At 40.0% G+C, this 23,189-nt stretch overlaps 1 protein-coding gene across 1 annotated transcript in view; it reads right to left on the bottom strand.

The window, feature by feature from the left end:
* Nucleotides 1-23,189, bottom strand: part of DYNC1LI2 (dynein cytoplasmic 1 light intermediate chain 2) — a 102,336-nt gene that overhangs the window by 74,218 nt on the left and 4,929 nt on the right. The window contains exons 3-4 of the mRNA XM_030204486.1: nt 21,867-21,983; nt 14,920-15,150 (exon numbers count right to left, since the gene is read on the bottom strand). Of these exons, the coding sequence (XP_030060346.1) occupies nt 14,920-15,150; nt 21,867-21,983 (348 nt within the window). The remainder of the gene's footprint in view (nt 1-14,919; nt 15,151-21,866; nt 21,984-23,189) is intronic.

Below are 23,189 nucleotides of genomic sequence, written 5' to 3'. Positions count from 1 at the left end.
CTTCTTTCCCCCTGAAAGATCAGTGAGGGGGAGAGTGGTGGTGGTAAGAAAAGTCCAATAATGCAGAAATGTAATAAAGGTAAATTAAAAAAAAATTGCATTAAAACTTTGTGAAAAGACAATAAAATCAGCACTAAGGGGATAAAAGCTTTTTGACAAAACACAAGAAAAGTGAGCTGAAAAGGTGAAGAAACCACGGAGCCTGCATGATGGGGTTGGTAGAACATAAGAACAATCAAAGAAAAAAAGCACCAAGGGCCTTATACCAGAACATAAGAACAGTCATAATGGGTTAGACCAATGGCCCATCTAGCCCAGTATCCTGCTTCCAACAGTCATCAATCCAGGTGGAAGGACTTCATAGCATCATAAGGTCCATGCAGACTTTTAAACTTCACCAGAAAGCTTTGCAAAGTTCATTCCTCCTCCCATCATGCATAGTTGCATCATACATTTGTGCATCCGGTGAACCTGCTTGGCGACTGTCTTCAGAGACTGTAACCTTACAGAACAGAATAGATGTTTTCTTATTCTAACTTTTAGTTAAATTTTTGCCGCTGCTGAGCAGTCCCTCAATGTAACTCCTCCACCATCTGTAGTGCCTTAATACTAACAACTTTGCCATCACTAGCCCAAGGGCCAAACCCAAACTGCTAGAAAATCAGGCCAATATTTTAGAAATATCCACATGTAATAGCAGCAGTTATATGTGCACACTGCTTTTCAGAATAAAACCAGTACTTGTAAAGCGGCTGAACAAGTCCTCAAGAAATCTAATTGCTGATTTAGCTGCAAGTGAAATGAGAATCAAAAGTTGCAAAGATGTCTTATACACTAGACAAAGAGTGTACGAAGCATTAACCAAGGAACCCTTGATGAGCTCAAGAACGAAATGGAATGCACACAACTTGATCTGCTGGGTATCAGTGAACTGAAATGGACTGCCACTGGGCACTCGAATCTGATGATCACATGGTATACTATGCCAGAAACAAAAAGACCAAGAAAAAAAGAGTGTTGTATTTATAAGCAGCTTGCAAGAACCTAATGCAATACAATGCATTCAGTGAACACTTAGCTTCTATTTATCTATGAGGAACACCCATCAATACAAATATTTTTCAGGTATATGCACCAACAACAGATGCAGAAGAGGACAAAGGTGATCAGTTCTTCCAGTTGACAGAACATGCAAACAAGATGTACTGATAATTGTAGACAACCAGAATGCTAAAGTTGGGAACAAAGAGGAAACAGATCTACACGTGTATTCCCCATTTTAAAAAGACAATATATATGTACAAGAAAAAGTTTCCACATCAGATTTTACCCTAGCTCAAACGGTATGCACTTTTTAAAAGTGCTCATTTCAGTCAGGGCTCTGCATAAGGAGTTAAGGGATTCACACTCTTTAATGCCACGTAGTTTATCTATGCCTTCAAATGAAACCAAGTTAAAATTGCACCCTTACTACTTGACTGGTGGCACTTATGTGTCGGTTAGTAAAATGGGGCAGCTAGATATGGAAATGGTGCCACTTTAATGTGCAAACACCAACACTTAACATTGAAGCTGCTGGATTTCTGCTATTCCTGTTTTCAACATTGTGAACTGTTGCTGCTCCTGCCCCACAGACTGATAAACACACATGCACTCCTGCAGGTATTTTAAAAGAGGCTCTGCATTGGATCCTTTTCTAAGATACTACCAGTCAGGGTATGTCCTGACTTAGATGCTTATTTCTCTACTTCCTATGTAAAAAGGGGCTTTTTAATGTTTTTCAACCACACTGACAACATGGACGCACAAAAGTTACTACTCCTCAGCTACATCGAGTTATTATAACCAAAACTACAAAGATTATTATTTATCTGCAGCCTCCAATTCTTTTTTCCTGAGTGATGAGAGCTGAATAGCTCAAGGAATTGTGCCACTATCACAGTGACTTTCACTTCTACGTCACTGGTTCAAATCCAGCTCAGATCAGTACGGGCTTCAAGAGGCCTTTCTGAAAAGAGTTGGTAGCCTCAGTCAAACTTGTGGAACCATTAAGTGTTCATTTTGTGGACCTGGTCCAGATTCTTATCAATCTATTTACTATCACTGATTTTTGACAACAGGAAATCTCTACATGAAATACAAAACAGAAAATGGTTCCAAAATAAGAAAAAAACCCTGTAAATTACCAACATGCTTTCAGAGCATTTTTATGCATTATTCAGTCCTTGATAAGTTTTTCACCTATATTAGCATACATTTCTTTAATTATATTATATATGACATAGTGCAAGTAAAAATCACATGAAGTCATCCAGCCCTTGTTAAAATTCTGTGCAGGCAAATTCTAGCTCAGAAATTGTTACCAGTATTGTTCGTTATGCCATTGTCAATGCATTTTAAATGAAAAACGAGGGCATTTTTAACGAATTCTAAAATGTTAATAAATTTGATGTTTTTGACAATTAAATAACAGAATCTGTCGGAAACATTTGTTTTTACAAAAGCATTATATATAATGGATTTTAAAATTATCTTAGAAACATTTTGTAGCTGGGGGACGGGGTTGTTGGTTGTTGACTTGTTAAATTGATCTTGCCTTTGTAGTGCTTGCATTGTTTTTTAATAAAGATTTGAAAATGTTAAAAAAAAAACCATTTTGTAAAGTAATGAGCCCAGCTAAAAGATATCATGAATGCTAGTCATCTAATTATGCTCGACAGAGCTTACAATCTAATTAGGATAAACAGGACTAACAATGGATAAAGGAATTATTAAGGTGGTAATGATAAAACATGGGCACTGAACAAGTGAGTAAGGGTTAGGAGTTAAAATCAGCATCAAAAAGGTGGGCTTTTAACTTAGATTAGAAGACAGCCAGAGATGCAGCTTAACATACCGGCTCAGGAAGTCTATTCCAGGGATACAGTGCAGCAAGATAAAAGGAACGGAGTCTGGAGTTAGCAATGGAGGAGAAGAGTGCAGATAAGAGAGATTTAACCAGTGAACGGAGTTCCCGGGGAAAAAAGTGTAGGGAGAGATACGAGTGGAGAGGCACTGAGGAGCTGTAGAGTGAATGCAGTTGCAAGTCATTAAGAGGAGTTTGAACTGTATGTGGAAATGGATAGGGAGCCAATGAAGTGACTTGAGGAGAAGGCTAATACGAGCATAAAGATGCTGGCGGAATATAAGTCATGCAACAGAATTTTGAACAGATTGAAGGGGAAAGAGGTGGCTTAGTGGGAGACCTGTGAGAAGCAAGTTGAAATAGTCTAAGCGAGAGGTGTGGATAAGGATTCTAGTAGTGTGTTCAGAAAGGAAAAGATGAATTTTGGTGATATGATAGAGAAAGAAACAACAGGTTTTTGCATTCTGTTGAATATGTGCAGTGAAAGAGAAAGACAGAGAGAGAGGCATCGAAGATGACCCCAAGGTTATGGAGCTGATGAGACAGGGAGGATGAGAGTGTTATCCACAGATACAATGGGGGAAGAGGAGAGGTTGGTTTAGGGGGAAAGATAAGAAGCTCAGTCTTGACCATGTTTATTTTCAGATGGCAGTGAGACATCCAGGCAGATGTCAGAGGCAGGCTGATACTTTGGCCTGGATTCCTGCTGACATTTCTGGTGTGGAGAGGTAGATCTGGGAGTCATCAGCATAAAGGTGATACTGAAAACCTTGGGATGAGATCAGAGTACCAAGGTAAGAAATACAGATGGAGAAAAGAAGAGGTCCCAGGACAGATCCCTGACGTACACCAACTGATAATGGGATAGAAGTGGAGGAGAATCCACCAGAGTATACACTAAAAGTACAATGGGAGAGAAGAAGAAAACCAGGAAAGAACAGCGCCCCCAAGTGAGGACAGCGTATCAAGGAGTAGGCAGTGATCAACAGTGCTAAAAGCAGCAGATAAATCAAGAAGGATGAGGATATAATAGAGATCTTTGGATCTGGCCAGGAACAGGTCACTGGAGACTTTAGCAACTGCTGTTTCAGTTGAATGAAGAGGGCTAAAGTCAGACTGAAGTGGATAAAGAATAGCTTGAGATAAAAGAAAGTCAAGACAATGGTGGTGAACAGCATGTTCAAGTATCTTGGATAGAAAAGACAGGAGGGAGATGTGGCAATAGTTGGAAGGGCAGGTAGGGTCCAATGAAGGTTTTTTGAGGAGTGAAGTAACTACGGCATATTTGAAGGCATCAGGAACAGTTGCAATGGAAAGTGAAAGATTGAGAATATGACAAATAAAAAAGAGATAATCCGAGGAAGAGGAGCAGTGTTCGGTTCTAGGCATCTTCAACTACATCAATGAGAAAAACGGTTCCATTTGGCAGCATACAACTTTTTGGCTGCTTCTTTGCGAGGTACAACAACGTCATCTATAACTGCTTGGGAAAACGCTAGTGGTGTGACTTCTGAGGGCAGAGAAACCACGCTGTGAGGTAAAAGAAATTGAGGTTGGGATGCAAGAGGCGTCCATGATGCTGGATAATTAGATCTGGCTCTTGAGATAAAGAAATCGGAGGCTGTGTAGACACGCTCAACAGCAGCGTGAACCATGCCTGACTGGGCCAATATGGAGCTACAAGGAGGAGAGATGCTCTTTCAGACTTCACCCTTTTATAATGTTTTTGAAATTGGAGGGCTTGGGAGGTTAAGCATTGAGGAGACCCTCTGTCCACTTGAGTTGGAAGGTGTCCTCTGCCTCTCTTTTCTGACTAGGATATCTGGCATTCAGTGGGGTTGTGAACAGGTCGATGAGTCCCCCCCCCCCCCCCCCCCCATCTGCTGAAAAGGGAATGAACAACAGTGATCTTGAGACCACTCGTGAGGTTCCATTGTTCTGCTGAGCGAGTCCAAACTGTTCAACTTTCCTGGAAGATATGAAGCCATAAGAGTGGAATGTATCTCGAGTACAAATTGCAGATTTCCATCACTTCTCTGTGGAGAGGGTGGGATCCTGAGCCCCCTTGTTTGTTCAGGTAATATTTTGCCACACTTTAAGAGCTAGTATGACTACAAGTAATTCTAGAACATTGATTCTGTGTCTCTGCTCTGTGGAGTCCATGAGCCTTGAGTTCTGTAATGATTGAGATGTGCCCCCCATCTCTGCTTCGAGGTATCTGTTGTTAAATAGATGGAGGAAAGGGTGGCACCCCTTGAAGATGATGGTCTATACATGTCCACCACATTAGGGTATCTTTGAGTTGTTGTGTTAAGCCGATTTTCATTGAAAGTGGTTGTGTGCCCTAAATCCATCAATCTCTGAGATGCCACCGAAGTACTCTTCTGTTGAGTTGTGCTAACAACATGGGAGATTGCAGCTGCCATGTGGCCCAACAGGACTAAAAGAGATATGGCTGTCGCGAATGTTACCAACTGTAGTCTAAGAACTAGTGTCCGAATTGTTTCTGCTCTGGACATAGACAACTGTGCTAACCTCTTTGGTGTTTGAAGAGTTGCTTTGATAAATTTGAGTTCCTGGGTAGGGGGTCAGTTGAGATTTGTCTGCGTTGATTAAAAATCCCAGTTCTGAAAGATGATGTACAGTTTTTTGCAATGCTTGATGAATGTCGATGTTGAAATCGACCAGTATTGGAAATGCCGCAATTCCTTGTTGACGCACGTAAGCTACTACTGTGATGACACATTTGGTGAAAATTCTGGGAGATGAGGCGAGTTTCTTAGTTAAAAATGGAGATACCACCTGGAAAAAGGATGGACTGGAATGTGTAAAGCAAGCATCTTTTAGGTCCAGCGATACCAGCCAAGTTTCCGTGTCCAAAAGTGGAAAGATCATGGGTAGAGTCATTCTGAATTTCTCTTTTCTTTATGAACTTAACGGGTGCAGGTCAAGAATGAACCGAAGTCCACCCTTTTTCTTTTGGATAAGAAAATATTTGGAATAGAACCCTGTATTTTGATGGAGAGGGTGTACCGCTTCTATCGCATTTATATCCAGTAAATGATTGACTGTAATTGAGTGGCTTGATTTGGTGGAATTATGGGCCTCACTAAATGTTTGAATGGTGGCTGATGTGCAAAATGAAGAAATCTTTGATGAACGATTGACAGTACCTAGGAATCTGAAGTTATTTGTGTCCAAGCATGTGCAAAAAACTGTAGACAACCCCAACTGGAAGATGTTGATTGGTGTGAGGGTCAAAAACTATTATTATTGTTATTCTTTGATTGTTGAGTTGATGCCGGTTTTGATGTTCTCTTATCCCGGTACGTTCTGTGCTGCAGTTGTGATATCTGCTGCTTATTGCCCTTATATTGGTTGCAAGATTTGTTATAAGAATATTGCTTGCGAGGGTTATATCTTTTTTTGGAGGTATAATATGATGACTTTTTATAAGATCCACATGACTGCTCAATGTTGTCATCCTCGAGGGTGTCCACTGTTGTGCAATCATCTTTAATAGAATCAATAATTTCCTAGAATCTGTCACCAAAGAGAGTCTCCTCTGTACAGGGTGCATCAGCGACGCATTCATGGACGTCGCTCTCTCAATGCAGAAGCTTTTAACCAAGCTAATCGGCGTGTTAATATACCTACTGCTGCACCTTGTCATTGGAATCATGTGCTGCCCTGATTATATTCTTTAGAACAGAGAAAAGGACGATCACAAGTGAAGGTCACATACCAAAAACACTTCTCAAAAGAATGCTTAACAAACAAAAAAAAAAAGCAGAGCAGCTGAATGAGTGCTAAAAAACAGGGGAAAATATTTACTTACAAGAAGTGTTTTTAACTCCCTCTTTAGGCTTTAAGGAATTCAAACTTGCTACTAGAGGATACATTTCTTAAAAATCCCTATTAATGCATGAGCCCTTGGATACATTTTCTACATTTTTTTTTAAATATTTGCTGTCTGCACCATACACAGATTTAAAAAAAAATTATACGGCATAGCACACATTTCCTTTTGCACCAATTTGTATTTAACATTGTGGAAAGTATTATGCACTGAATCTCTGTTGTATTATGTCACTGATCTATATCCTTTGAGTGAATGATTTCACATTTGCATTTACTGAATATGAGAAGTGAATTATCTTTTTATATATATTTTCTTATGTGTTTTTCTAGGGATTTTAATTTTTGTATTTATACATTTTATAGCTTTATCCCTGACACAGCTTTTGGGTGACATGTGGCCATGTCAGGTCATTGTTTTAATAAAGTTTTGGTGTGTGACCTTTACTTGTGATCCATCCTTTTCTCTGTTCTATTGGAGCACAGAGTGTAGTTTGGGTGGAAGTAGGCAGGGCATCTACTGCTTTACTAAGTACATCTATGATAGTAAATTGATATTCACAGTAGAACATATGCATTCCAATTTGGGCATTTAACATGGCATTTTGGTAGGTTTCTTTATCCATCTGGTCCATCAACTTCATATCTCTGGTTGGAGGAAAGTATGAGTAGTCTCTGGAACTTTTATGTTTTCTCATAGCTGAAAGGACAACGATTGACTGGTGTGACAATTGAGGCTTATCAAGCCCCATACTTACCTGCGCTTTATAATTTGTATCCAGACGTTTCTTGGTGAATCTAGAAGTATAAGGATTATTCCAAAAGAGCAAGAACGATGATCTCTTTAGGTGCTCCGAGGCAGAGCTTACATAAGTACATAAGTAATGCCATACTGGGAAAAGACCAAGGGTCCATCGAGCCCAGCATCCTGTCCACGACAGCGGCCAATCCAGGCCAAGGGCACCTGGCAAGCTTCCCAAACGTACAAACATTCTATACATGTTATTCCTGGAATTTTGGATTTTTCCAAGTCCGTTTAGTAGCGGTCTATGGACTTGTCCTTTAGGAAACCGTCCAACCCCTTTTTAAACTCTGCTAAACTAACCGCCTTCACCACTTTCTCCGGCAACGAATTCCAGAGTTTAATTACACGTTGGGTGAAGAAACATTTTCTCCTATTTGTTTTAAATTTACTACACTGTAGTTTCATCGCATGCCCCCTAGTCCTAGTATTTTTGGAAAGCGTGAACAGAAGCTTCACATCCACCTGTTCCACTCCACTCATTATTTTATATACCTCTATCATGTCTCCCCTCAGCCGTCTCTTCTCCAAGCTGTATAGCCCTAGCCTCCTTAGTCTTTCTTCATAGGGAAGTCGTCCCATCCCCGCTATCATTTTAGTCGCCCTTCGCTGCACCTTTTCCAATTCTACTATATCTTTCTTGAGATGCGGCGACCAGAATTGAACACAATACTCAAGGTGCGGTCGCACCATGGAGCGATACAACGGCATTATAACATCCTCACACCTGTTTTCCATACCTTTCCTAATAATACCCAACATTCTATTCGCTTTCTTAGCCGCAGCAGCACACTGAGCAGAAGGTTTTAGTGTGTTATCGACGACGACACCCAGATCCCTTTCTTGGTCCGTAACTCCTAACGTGGAACCTTGCATGACGTAGCTATAATTCGGGTTCTTTTTTCCCACATGCATCACCTTGCACTTGCTCACATTAAACATCATCTGCCATTTAGCCGCCCAGTCTCCCAGTCTCGTAAGGTCCTCTTGTAATTTTTCACAATCCTGTCGTGATTTAACGACTTTGAATAACTTTGTGTCATCAGCAAATTTAATTACCTCGCTAGTTACTCCCATCTCTAAATCATTTATAAATATATTAAAAAGCAGCGGTCCTAGCACGGACCCCTGAGGAACCCCACTAACTACCCTTCTCCATTGTGAATACTGCCCATTTAACCCCACTCTCTGTTTCCTATCCTTCAACCAGTTTTTAATCCACAATAGGACATTTCCTCCTATCCCATGACCCTCCAATTTCCTCTGTAGCCTTTCATGAGGTACCTTGTCAAACACCTTTTGAAAATCCAGATACACAATATCAACCGACTCCCCTTTGTCCACATGTTTGTTCACTCCTTGAAAGAATTGAAGTAAATTGGTCAGGCAAGATTTCCCCACACAAAAGCCATGCTGACTTGGTCTCAGTAATCCATGTCCTTGGATGTGCTCTGTAATTTTGTTTTTAATAATAGCCTCTACCATTTTCCCAGGCACCGACGTCAGACTCACCGGTCTATAATTTCCCGGATCTCCCCTGGAGCCTTTTTAAAAAATGGGCGTTACATTGGCCACCCTCCAATCTTCCGGTACTACGCTCGATTTTAAGGATAAGTTGCATATCACTAGCAGTAGCTCCGCAAGCTCGTTTTTCAGTTCTATCAGTACTCTAGGATGAATACCATCCGGTCCAGGAGATTTGCTACTCTTCAGTTTGCCGAACCGCCCCATTACGTCCTCCAGGTTTACCGTGAAGTCAGTAAGTTTCTCCGACTCGTCCGCTTGAAATACCATTTCAGACACCGGTAACCCACCCAAATCTTCCTCGGTGAAGACCGAAGCAAAGAATTCATTCAGTCTCTCCGCTACGTCTTTGTCTTCCTTGATCGCCCCTTTTACCCCTCGGTCATCCAGCGGCCCAACCGATTCTTTTGCCGGCTTCCTGCTTTTAATATACCGAAAAAAATTTTTACTATGTTTTTTTGCCTCTAATGCTATCTTTTTTTCATACTCCCTCTTGGCCTTCTTAATCTGCGCCTTGCATTTGCTTTGACACTCCTTATGCTGTTTCTTGTTATTTTCAGATGGTTCCTTCTTCCATTTTCTGAAGGCATTTCTTTTAGCCCTAATAGCTTCCTTCACCTCACTTTTCAACCAGGCCGGGTGTCTTTTGGACTTCCGTCTTTCTTTTCTAATTTGCGGAATATGTATGGCCTGGGCCTCCAGGATGGTATTTTTGAACAGCAGTCGATATTTTGAGAGCCGATGCCAACTTCAAAAGGAATATGGGGTATGAAGCATCCTCAGGTTCTGATGCCTTGGAAGGCTGAGGTGGTGATGGTCTTCAGGGAGTCCCAGGGTTCCTCTGCCAGAGGGGTATCAGGACCCTGGCTAGAATGTGGTGGTATATATTCATACGCCAATATAAACTCCACCTCCATAGATTCAGATGGGACATAGACCACAACCATTTCCTATATAGTAGAGAAGAGGTCTAGGAAGAGGGGTCTGGTGCCAACAGAGAGTGTTGATTCTGTTGAGGCTGTACTTGTTCCTGCTTAGATGCACTACTCTGAGGCTGTTTAGGCGGCGGGGAAGCAGCCTGCGTTGGTGCCAAGGAGTGATGTCTTGATTCACCTTGACACCGCTCATACAGCTGGGCAGCAGGCTCTAGAAGTGGAAGGCACTATATTTATCTGCTCTCCGTGAATGTGTGCAACAGAGAGAGCAGATAGCGAACCTGCTGACTTTTGAGGACAATGAGAAGCAGCATGCTTTTTCTTTGAAGAAGCTTTCTTGCCCATTGGTGCAAGGTAAGGATGTGAAGAAGTGTGTTCAAAATCTCTCATTTTGAGGTCACTTATCTTTAGTGTGGGTGGCAGCATACTGACACAGTTGGGACAGTTTTTACCAAGGTGGTCTTTGCCGAGGCACTGAATGCAGAAGTCATGAGGGTCCGTTCTGGACATTTTATTTTTTAAAGCGGTACAGCGCTTGAAACCTTGTTTTTTTGTACACATTGAAAATAATAAAGAAGCTAAGTCAAATTCAATCAATTTACTTGAGGTAGTAATGTTGAATAATGAAATGATAGTCCCTGATGGGAGAGAACTGACACAAAGGGTCTTACCACAACCGTGGAAAAATAAAAACTGATGATGGGTGGGATTTACAGTATTTACAGTGTGTACAGTAAGTTTGGAATTCCCACACATGCGTATTTAAGTTTTCTGGAGCTGTCACAGCTGTTACACTAGCCAGGTCAATTCCATCTCATAGACATAATTCATTTGTGTGGCTGCAAGACTCCTCTGTCCATGGAGAATGCCCAGTTCTTAAGTCCACACAAAGCCACCCAAAGCAGGGGCCAAGGAAACATTACCATGGAGATCAGTCAGCTGACAGCAAACCTCATTCTTTTCAGGAAGTCAGCCCAGCCACAAAATTCAAAGTAGATAACATTCGATTTTATTGCCATCTAAGCATATGTAGTCTGTGTATCAGACTACTTACAAAAAAAAGGCCTCAACATTTTTCTATATTTTGCCTAACCCAGAAAAAGTTGGGTGCCAGACTTTGTCACACAAATATTACCACCATCATGCCAGGCACAGGGTCCTACACACAAAAATAATCAAATGCCTCATCTACCAAGAACGTTTTCTATTCTGTGCCCACGACTTGAAATCAAATACTGTATTTAAAATCCAGAGGTATAGTCCAGGTCTTGTGGGTTCCAATCTCATCCTCTCATAAGTTCATTTTTAGAACTCAAAAATATGAGGCTTTGCGATCTCCAAGAACTGGGCCCTCCCATTTCAATGAAGCAATTAGAGTAAAGTAATCAATTGTGTTGTTGAGCTTTATGAAGGAAAGCTTATTATCCTAAATATCTCATTTTTACATCAGTTAAGAAATCTTTGTGCTAAGGATGATGCATTTTAAGTAATTCCTGGATTCTTGGGCAGATGTTGCATCAGGCACTTGTTATTAACCACCTAAATTATTACTGTATTCAGTTTATTCTTGGTTATTTTACTATTGTTATGCTGTTAACAAAATTGTAAGTTCTATTTTAAACTGTAACTGCTGTACACTGCCTTGGGTGAATCTCTTCATAAAGGCGGTTAATAAATCCCAATAAATTTATTCACAAAATTTGATACATCTCTCCAAGTTAAATATCAAAGCAATTTACAGTACCCACTATTCAGCATTAGAAAGTTAGTAGAAAGCAATTGCTGACACTCCACAAAGACTAAAGGAGAGGGGATGCACAGCCCAACAAGTCAAACCATCATGAGGCTGCCCATTTTAGAAGTGACTGCTCAGCATCCGACTTTAGTGCTTTGTGCACGATAAGAAGGCTGGGTCAGAAGTGGTTGCTGTGAAGGCATAATTCATAGTATAGGTCTTTAATCTGATCTTTGCCATATTTCATAAGAAAATACCTCTCTTGCATGCCACATCAGCAAGCTTTTCCTGCATGTCACACCTGAGGTCAGAATCTTGCAGCCAAAGTCCGCAGGCTCCTATATGCATGGCAGATGTTCTCAATACAGTGTCTAAAACAACAGACAACCTGACCATGTGCTTTCCACTCACTTCCCTTACCCATTAGAGACTTAAAGTGACTGGGGAAGTAACTGACAGGCCTTTTACCTTGTCCAGAATATTTCATATATATATCAGCCCATGGGGGGGGAGGGGGTAACAGGTAGTCCCCCTGTATATAAGTACCAAGTTGTGGCCTACTTATAGGGGCCACCACTTGCATGACGTTTTCTTGGCAGACTATTAGCAGGTTGGTTTGCCATTGCCTTCCCTAGCTAGTGTAATAAAGGATGAAACCTTTCAACATTCCCTGAGTGGACAAAGAGACAGTCACTACCAATAAGAAAAGTAATATTGGCCAAGAACACACCTCGAGTACTGTGTATGGTACTGAAGGTCAAATCTTTGAAAACAGAATAGTATGGAGAATATTTAGGAGACGATTACCAAAATGGTACAGTGTGCGCAATGCAAGCCTTACACTTGAAAATGGACTTTCTAAAGGGAATTTAAAAAAAAACAAAAACAAGGCCGAGCTGCCAAGTTACCCATTCCAAGAGGGAGATTATTGGCCAGTCCTGGATTTCTGTCAACCTCATTATGGGGCATTATGGGACCTGCAGCACTTATTTCAATGGATAGAATCATGGACTACAAATACTACACTGTTTTGGGATGTAAGTTTAAAACCAGGGCTGGCCAAAAACTCTCCCTCCTGGAATGAGTAACTTGGCAGCTCTGAACGAGGGATATGACAAACACCTTCCAATGTCCATCAGGCATCAATAAAATTCAGGGTGGTATTATTCTATTTAAAAAAAAAAAACATGAGGATAAGAAGGAACATTTGGAACTGGAGGGGAATACGATGAAATACTTCTTTAATGAATCCCTCAGCTTTTCAGCAAAGGTGGCAGTATCCAGGATTAGGACAGAAATTAAGCTTGTTTGGGACAAATACAGAAAACAATCATAGAAGCAGGGAAGGGAGGTAGGATAAGAAAAAGAAAGATGAGGGTCTGGTTCAATGTGGAAACATACAACTGTCCACCCAGAACAGTAAAGGGCTGGAAAGGGAGAAGATAAGCAACATGAATGCAGAAGGACTGCATCAAGCTCTAAGGAAGAGGTGGCCAAGTCAACCAACAAAGCAATAGTAGGGCTCCGGTATACTCATAGCATTACCGGAGAGAGTTTACTACTACTACTACTTAACATTTCTAGAGCGCTACTAGGGTTACGCAGCGCTGTACAAAATAAACAAAGAAGGACGGTCCCTGCTCAAAGGAGCTTACAATCTAAGTAACGAAATGTCAAGTTGGGCAGTCTAGGTTTCCTGGGCAGGTGTCAGGACAAGCTTAACTGCATTTCCCAGCAAACAGCAAAAAACATATGGAACAACCTATACGAAACAACCTTCTACCTGTGGTCAAAGCTTACAGGACTGACAACTGAGATGTCTGCTTTAGCACAAAAGGAAATAAGTGCAAGAAATTGTAGTGACCAGAGCTGAAATAATGTGGGCCAGGGCAACTAGGTGAAGTTAGTGAACCAAATAGTCCTTTCCTTCACATATCCCAGGCCATAATGCCTAAAAGTCAAATTTGGGCACATGAGATTTCATGCCCCTGAATTGACTGCCTCTTTTGATGACATCAAAGACTCAATCTACATCTACACACACAGTGTTCATTAGGTTTAAGTTCCACAGTGCAGGAACAAATCTCAAAACACTCAAAACTGCTTGACTCACACCAGAGTCCTTGCACCATAAATCCTAAAGACATCCACATGTTCAGGTGTAAACTGAGCCCTAGCTTCTACAGTAGCAACAACATATATTAATGAGATGAGGTACAGCAGACCAGCTGTCTAAGGGGCAATGTAGAAGGTAGAGAGGGGTTGGAGAAAAACTAGAGAGGACCTGGGCCATAGTGATGCATGTAGCAAAAATAGCAATCCTCTCTGGTACAGCTATCAGGGATCACCAGAGGGGGAGGGGGAAAGAGAAACAAAAGGCTGCTGGCTTCTGCTGGCACTGTTCAGGGGCTGATGTATTTATTCTTTTCTCAGACAAAAAATGGGCAAATAAACAAAAACAAAATAGTCTTAGTAAATCAGGCCCTAAGAGAGCTGTGGTACACTTGGGGGTGAATTGGGAAGTTTACAGTTCTCCACAACCGCCTCTTAAGATTTAAGGCCATCTCCTAGACTCAAAGAAAAAAATATATCAAGATCTGATTTACTATTAATTCCCCTGATCTAGATGGAGATATTCAAAACAAAGCAGATTTCAACTCTATTGATTCCTTAGTATTCCCTGCACCCCCCCCCCCAAAAAAAAAAATATCATAGAAACTCAATCAGAACCTTCTGTACACACAGGCTCAATGCCTCTCTCCTTTCCTCTTCTTCCATCAGATTTACTGTATTTACCCATTCCCTGTCTTCTTTTTTTATTTTTTTTAATTGTTAACCGATTTGCTCCATTTTTTTTAATGTGATTCACAGTATATGAAGATTTTGTAAATAAAATATATTTAATACTGTATACATTACTTAAGAATGGCACTGTATTTGACTGCCCAGGCCAATTTTGGACACTGGACATGGTGGCACCTTTCTAAGCTGTGACGCCTACCTTGTTCTAGCCACCCTATCCTTTCCCGGGGGCAAAACATGGCCCTTCCTAAAGGAAGGGTACAGGACTTTCAGTGGCAGCACAGTTGCAGTACTTCACAGAATTTGTATAACATAACCAGCTCACAAGCAAATGTAATGAAAACCATTTAAGACTCACATTTTTGTTCCATTTCTCTAATATCTTCTGGTGGGATTTTCATCTTATCAATATGTTCTCGTAAAACACTGGCCCATTTCTGTAAAGATTCCATAATAGTCCATGGCCTAGACATATCCCCCACAAAGACTGCCAGCGTCTCCTTCACAGATTCTGCAGACACAGCAAACTTCAGGAGGCCCTTGTGGTGCAAGTCTCCGTCCAGAATCCAAACGTTACAGCGAGTATGATCTAAAGAAGACAGGAAAGCTGTGTTATACAGTAGACCAAGCTAACTTTCCCTCAAAACATTTAAAAATTCATATTGCTCATTTTACTTGAAAGTCTTTTCAATATGTTGGAAAATATGCTGTAAAATTACTATGTGCAGACAAAAGTTAGAACATAGCAAAATCAACCACTCATACTAAATGCAAAAAATACCCTTCACTAGTGGATTTCAGAGCAAGTAGGGTAAGGAGAAATTAATTTTAACACTGAATGAAACAACAAAACTAAAAGTTTTTTAATCTGCCAAAAACAACTTGGCTAAGCAGAGAGGTTCCACAGACACTTTGGGGTAAATCCAATAAATGGCGCATAAAAAAAAAAAAAAAAGGTTTTAAAGAATGTATCATCTTCCCTAAAGCTCGGTTATTAGAACACAAGAGCAGACTCAAGTGTCAGGACATGAAAGCACCTTTAGTTACTCACTGCCTTAATTTGGGACACACTTTCGATCAATTACATTCTGTAGTTTTAGAGAAATTAGTTTGACCAGTTAGAGGGGGAGATCTCAATATTCAACTGTGTAATAAATAACATTGATGAATCCACTTTTACAAACGGTAACACCATGTGGGTTGAACTGTATAAGAGACATACAATATATTGGGTGAGCTTAAAGTACGCACAATGGAGGAGGCTTATGTTTATGGTTGTACTATCTATATATTCTTTTTTTGTTTCAGTGTGATTGGTCACTATTGACCATGGGTTATATGGCAGTGACTTCACTTTGAAGTGGGCGAAGCTCAGTTAATACCTTTTAAGTTGGCGGTCGCATTTCATCTTGTGCTTGCAGCCTACAATTAGCATGCCTATTGTGGGATTTTAAAGGTATTTATTGTTACTCTCATATAAATGTGGCTGTACAATTTTAAGCTAGTAATAATTATTATGGTTTTCTGTTTTTCTAGAGATTTTTTGGCGACTACTGGAAACCCCAGAAGCAGATCTGAGGGACCAAAATCCCATTAATACACTAGAATGGGCATCGGGTGTTACATTATCGCCATGGCGCTGTGATTGCTTTTGCAAGCTAAAGTAGTCACTTTTCTTTCATTTTTTGGGTTATACTGTATGATTACAAAGCAATATTGAATATATTGTGAATTAACAATTGAGTGAAAATTATAAGTGTTTTGCACATGATTGATAATACCAGCAGGCTCCAGATTTGGAATAGCTTATGCTATAGGAGATCCAATAGCCTGGTTTAAAAGTTTATCAGATGCATTCACATTACCTTGCTTGGCTGCGTGAATAGCAGCCACACTGATTAGACTCTCTCCACTTCTTGGAATTCTGCCAGGTACCTGGCTTCAACAGCTGTCGGAAGTAGGATACTGAGCTAGATGGACCTTTGATCTGACCCAGTATGGCAATTCTTATACAATATTAAGCCACAGCTGAACAAGCAGCTCATTTATTAAGAAACCTTTATCATATACTGTTGAACCCACTAAAAAGATAAACAGTGAGAATATCTATAACCTAGGGTGTGTCTATGTAACATACATCTAGAAACATAAAATACAACGGCATTGATAGCCAAGGTAATCTCATAACACAGACTTTTATTCTGCTTACAGTGATGTAAACAAGATTGAAAAATTGAATGAAATAGAACCTCTTATACTTTAAAAGTACTTTTTACAAATCTCAATAGCATCATAGTACTGGATGCTCAAAATTACCAACATTTCCTGTGATGTCTGGAACTTCATTTTATATACAGCTTTCCTTCTGTGACCACTGCAGTAGTTAAAAAGCAAAATCACCTTTGATACCGTCACCTTATGTTTGCCTTTTCACATCTAGTTTGAAAACTAAAATACCCTTGAGGAGGAAGGAATGTTAAGAGCCTTTTATGCTGGCAATGGTCTTTCGCATGTATCTACAGGTCTCCCAGAACATTACCCCTCTACAAAGTAAAAATATTTTTTCTTTTCTCATCCACCAGTAGAAGTAGTGCCACTCCTGTGAACAAGTGCAAAGGACAGACCTCTCAGTACTAACGAGCAAAGACAACAGGAAAACACAAGAAGCAACCCTTTGCTATTTTCTCACCTTCCCCTCATGATACCCACATTTATTGTGAACAGTTGCCATTTACCTTAAGGTACTATCAAAATATCCTATACAATATCAAAATGGCATATGTGACCAAAAACTATCACATTCACTGGCATGAGTAAAGGATCAGTTCTCTCCCTTCAAGGGTGAAAGCAACCATACTGTAGAAGAAAGGCTAAAAGAACACATGAAACACCATAAACAAATCACCACAGACAGATTAGTTATAACCCTCCATGAGATGAAAGCTAGACATACTATCAGATTTGATGACACAAGAATCCTGGAAAAAACCATTGGTGACGCACAAAGATCAAAGTAGCAGCAGAAACAAGACACCCCCACCTCAGAGAGAGAAGTTTCAATATAAACACAGCTTGGCAACTGCTCATACAAGGCAAATTTCGCACCCCTACAAAAAAAATCAGAACCAAGGACCTATTACTTTTCCCGCCTTCAAGAGTTTAAATGTGATTGAATAGATAAACCAATCCAGATCTAGAACCACTCTATAAAAACCAGCACAGACTTACCACACAGCATCACCCTGAAGAAAGCCACAGCAAGATGACTATCTTACAAACAAGTTTTGGGTAAAGTTTAATGAGATGTTTATTTACAAAAAAAATATGTATGAGTTCGTTTTCCTAATGAAAATGAAACTGGCTACGCTGTTAGACACCAAGCTTAAAATACACCGAGAGAAATTATTTGCAAGAATCACAGTATGAAAACAGACAATTAATACTACTTATACATCACTTACGTATTTCCTACACTTCCAGTCCCTTTTATGAAAGAAAATCACTCAAATACTATGTTTACTGCAAGGATTTTTACAGTTCTACCATGATAAGCAATAAGTTGCAGTTACTGTATAATGTGTTCATTCTTTCTGGGAAAGATTTCCCATCATGTCACACAACTGCTGCTCTGTACAAAGAACACTTGAAAGAAACTGCAGTTTTCGTTTGTCCAGCAAAAGATAGTAGATCTGCTGGTGGCCAAAATGGGTCCCCTCTCCCACCCCTAAATACCAAATCACATGTAGTGCTATGATTCCAAAATATACAGACTCCTTCTACTAAACTTAGGTTTTGGCTGACAATGGACATAAAAGCATTTTCACAGATCTCCATATTTTAAGGAGATCTATGAAAATGCTTTCTTTTCAGCTAGTACTTTCAATTTCAATATAATTCTGACTGCAACAACTTGACAAGCCAATGATTCTTATCTCAAAATTACTAGGAGCAATGCAACCTACTAGAAATTACATTTAAAGATGTCATATAGTGTGCGCACTAGAATGAGTCATAGCTTGGTTTTCATGTCGAAAAGTAACTAGACTCCACCCATGTAGTAAAATAGGTCAGCATTTCTAAACAGTACACGATTAAACATCACCTCTCTGGATCCCAGTGTATTGGATTTTTACTTGATTCATGTTAACTTGCTTCCCATCTCAAATTTATTTTAACAATATTCTTCTTAATCTGAAACCTAAACTATTTCCTTCACACTACTTAAGAAAAGCACCCTTAAAACACAGATGTTTTTGTTATGTAAACTGGCAAAATTCAAACATACACTTGAACTTGATCATGCATCTTGATTGTAGTGACAATATACTGAAAAACATCACATATGAATCATGTTGATTGTATTTTTCAGTCCAATACACAAGGCAGATTTATCCTGCTTTATTTCTGATCAAAATGCAACCTACAATGACATGTTTGAATTGTATGCATCTGTTCCTGTCTCAAGAACCTAGCAACATATCTGCAGCCCCTCATTACCTCTCTACCCTCATCTCCCCTTAAGCTCCTACCCGTAACCTCCGCTCACAGGACAAATCCCTCCTCTCAGTACCCTTCTCCACCACCGCCAACTCCAGGCTCAGCCCTTTCTGCCTCGCCTCACCCTATTCTTGGAATAAACTCCCTGAGCCCATACGCCAAGCCGCCTCCCTGCCCATCTTCAAATCCTTGCTAAAAGCCCACCTCTTCAATGTCGCTTTCGGCACCTAGCCACTGGACCTCTATCCAGGAAATCTAGACTGCCCCCAATTTGATTGACTGCACTTTTTGTCCTTTAGATTGTAAGCTCCTTTGAGCAGGGACTGTCCTTCTTTGTTAAACTGTACAGCGCTGCGTAACCCTGGTAGCGCTTTAGAAATGTTAAATAGTAGTAACATACATTAGGCTACTCAAAAATGAAGAAACTATGCTTTTTGAAAAACACTACTAACAAGTGATATTTTAAAAAAAAGTGCTTTACAAGCAGCCTAACACCCTGTAAAACATCAGCAGAATTTGTATTTTCTGACGGCATAAAGCCCTCCCTACATCAAACCAGTTTTCAAATACAAAAAAAAAAAAAAAAACACAAAAAAGTTACGTGCCTCATTTTAGTATGACCAGTTAAAGTGTTATCTCATTAATTCAACTACGATGAAATCTGATACTATGTGTTCTGCATTCCCTGTTAATGGATGAGGAATTTTGCTCCAAAGGGTATAGATGTACTTGTAGTTTGTGTAAAGTTAGAATGTGTGCATTATTCGGTTCTTGTACTTATCAAAAGTCAATAATTCCTCATGGGAGAGTTGTATTTTTCTAAACATGCGCTTTAATAAACGAGAAAAAAAAATTAAAAGTCAAAAAGGGAGGATCCAGTCCTCCAAAAAAAGGATTTTTCACTGTAGTGATTTAGTGCCTACGGAAACGAAATATACAAGCTTCCACAAGGACTTCATGAGTATCACCTCAACCAAACATGGATGGGTAAGAGAAAAACAGAAATATATATACTGGGAAATGAAACGCTCTAATACCTACTGTCAGGTTTAACACCTTGTAAACTATGAGTTGGTATAGTTAAAAGAAAAAAGTATGATCAATTCCATCAGAATATTAATAAAGTATCTATTTTTTTTCTCTAACCTTATAAGAAACCTCAACTTGCTCCTTGACAGCTAAGCAAGTAGTTTGGAAGCCCAGGGCTATGCTGACTAAATTCCAAAAACCTCTCCCCATGTAGTATCTAAAGCACATAGGAAATTAAATGTCAAAAATATGCAGTTTTATATAATACAGGCAGCCATTCCCATAATCACACAGTGTTACATCACAACTATATCATTTGTCTGGGTTTTGCAAGTTTCTCCTTATTTTTTTGTACCTCCTTCTCATGAAAAGATGCTAAAACTGTCATTTATAGCTACCTAGGATCTTCCTCTTTCCATCCTCTCCCTTTTGACACAGCCTCTGCGGAAATAAACCTCAGCCAAGAGCCACACAGTGCAGTTTCTTCCAGAATTCAGTGTATATGTACCAAGTCCAGTCAGGAAATGTTGCTTATCTGTAAAGACAGCTACTAATTTGGACTCAATCCATATAACTCAGGACAAGGTTCAGTTTCCAGATCTTGATATAGTGTCTTGATTATGTGCCTTCCTTCTAAACTTAAAGAAATAGAAGATTGCAACTCAAAGGCTGTACATTTTGATGAACGTCTCTGGACCTCTACTGAACTTGTTCAATAGTATTTTCTAGTCAGAGAAACTGCACTTGGTGAGGGGTAACAAGCTTACGAGAAAATCAGTTCCACTATAGCATTTAAACATCACCAGACAAACCAAGAAGGCTGCGAGTTACCCAGATGTTGCAAACTACAAGTCGGGGGGGGGGGGGGGGGGGGGGGGGGCTGACTGGCTTGCAGAGGTGGGTTGATTCATTTCCTGGATGATAAAGGCTGGCTAGAGGGACAGATCATTGGCTTGCAAGGTTGTGAGGAATAGCTGGAACAGGGACTGGAGTGAAGTGATTAAAAGCCAAAGGGAGAGACTGGATGTCAGAGTTGGTGAGGGGTGGACAGAACATGAGACTGTGACAACAAGGCCAGTTAGCAGTATATTTCTACCAGTAGCCTACAGATGTGCATTAAAGACCTGATTAAGCCTTCTTTTTCCTTAGACATGGAATAGTAAAATCAACCTTAGGAAAATCAGACCCTAAAGGAGCAGTGACAGATCTCAAAGATCTCTCCCTTCCCCCCCCCCCCCCCCCCCCAACTTCAGAGGTGACTGGGGGGAGGGGCTTCAGCTGCTGTTCCTAGGTCCTAAAGAAATTTGTCAAGGTCCAACTTAGAAGCATGGAAAATGAAGACTAGGTTTAGAATGGATTATTACATTGAGCAGAATACATTTTTACAAGCTTTATTAGCTTCTCAAAATGCTGAAACTTGACTAACAGGTTTGGATTCAAACACTTATGCGCTACATCAATTAAACAGTAACTCCCAATGGACAAGATGTATACTAGCAAGTCATGCTCTTGTCTTGAAGAGACAATGGCTACTTAAAGAAAACTGTGTTCTAGGACTTAAGGATTTCTGAAAAATATTCTGGGAATAAATGCAAAGGTTACCCTGAATATTCCAAGTATGTAAGCTAAGGAACAGGGTATTTCTATGGGTGTCAGTTCTCCATGCCCCCTTTCTTCAGAGCACTTAACTGAACATTCTTTATACTTATAATTTTTACATATGTGTACATATACAGATTATCCAAAACAAAGAAATCCCAAACAATGCAAATAACTTACCATCTATGTCCTCATCATGAATGTTTAGGTAGAGATATTCAAGCCCCCTTCCTTTCTTATTGTGATCTGCTCCCTGCAGTTTTGCCATAAGTGTTGTTTTACCCGAGCCATCTTCGCCTACAAGTACACAAGTGATAGTGACAAAATTAAAATTAATCATTTAATAAAGAGAAATTCTCAATCAAGATGAAAAAGATAACTTGGACTTTTACCGTGCATTTAAGTAACATCTCCCAAACATAGAAAAATAAAGGCAGGTAAAGACCATGTGGCCTATCAAGTCCCATCCATGCCATCTACCGTCTCTTCCTTCCCCATAGAGATCCTATGCATTTGTCCCAAACTTTCTTGAATTCAGATACAGTTTTCATCTTCGTTACCTCCACCAGGAAGCCGTTCCACAAATTTACCAACCTTACCATGAAGAAGTATTTCCTCAGAGTACTTCTGAATCTACCCCCTTTCACCTTCATCCTATGTCTCCTCATTCCAGAGATTTCTTTCAATTGAAAGCGACTTGCTTCCCGTGCCACGGAGGTATTTAAACATCTTTATTATATCTCCCCTCATCAACTTTCCTCCAAAGTATACATATTAAGATCTTTAAGTCTGTCCCCATACACTTTATGTCAAAGATCACGGACCATTTTAGGAGCTGCCCTCTGGACCGACTGTATCCCGTTGATATCTTTTTGAAGGTGCAGTGTCCAGAATTGTACACAATATTCTAAATGAGGTGTCAACAGAATCTCATATAGAGACATCATCACCTCCTTTTTCCCACTAGCCATTCCTCTCCCTATGTACCCAAACATCCTTCTAGCTTTCACCGTCGCCTTTTCTACCTCTTTGGCCACCTTAAGATCATCACATACGATCACTCCTAAGTCCCACTCTTCTTTCATGCACAAAAGTTCTTCACCCCCTAAACTGTACTGTCCCCTTGTTTTTTCATTTGTTTGTTTTTGTTTTATTTTGGGTGATTAACTTTTAGGAGGTCGTTTTATTAGGAGCGCAAGTCAGTGTTACAAAAAAAAAAAAAGGCAATATACATCAAACATAAGAAGCAAAATATACACTATGTAAAACATGGCACTTCTCAAACATAAAGGCCCAAACAGGAACCTCTAATTGAATGGGGGAGTGGGTTCAATTCCCACTGTAGCTCCTCTTGACCTTTATTGGAAAGGTCCTCCAGAACTGCGGGGACCAAATGTAATACAACACGGAAGACCTGGGAGCAGCTGTAAGTACTCCCCTAAACTTCACACTTTAACATAAATTAAAAATAAATGTAAGACCAACAATTAATGGGTATATCAC

Source organism: Microcaecilia unicolor, chromosome 5 (genome assembly GCF_901765095.1).
Source record: "Microcaecilia unicolor chromosome 5, aMicUni1.1, whole genome shotgun sequence".
Classification (NCBI taxonomy): Eukaryota; Metazoa; Chordata; class Amphibia; order Gymnophiona; family Siphonopidae; genus Microcaecilia; species Microcaecilia unicolor.
The sequence above is the reverse complement of the archived record's forward strand: the minus strand, read 5'-3'. Positions and strand labels throughout refer to the sequence as shown.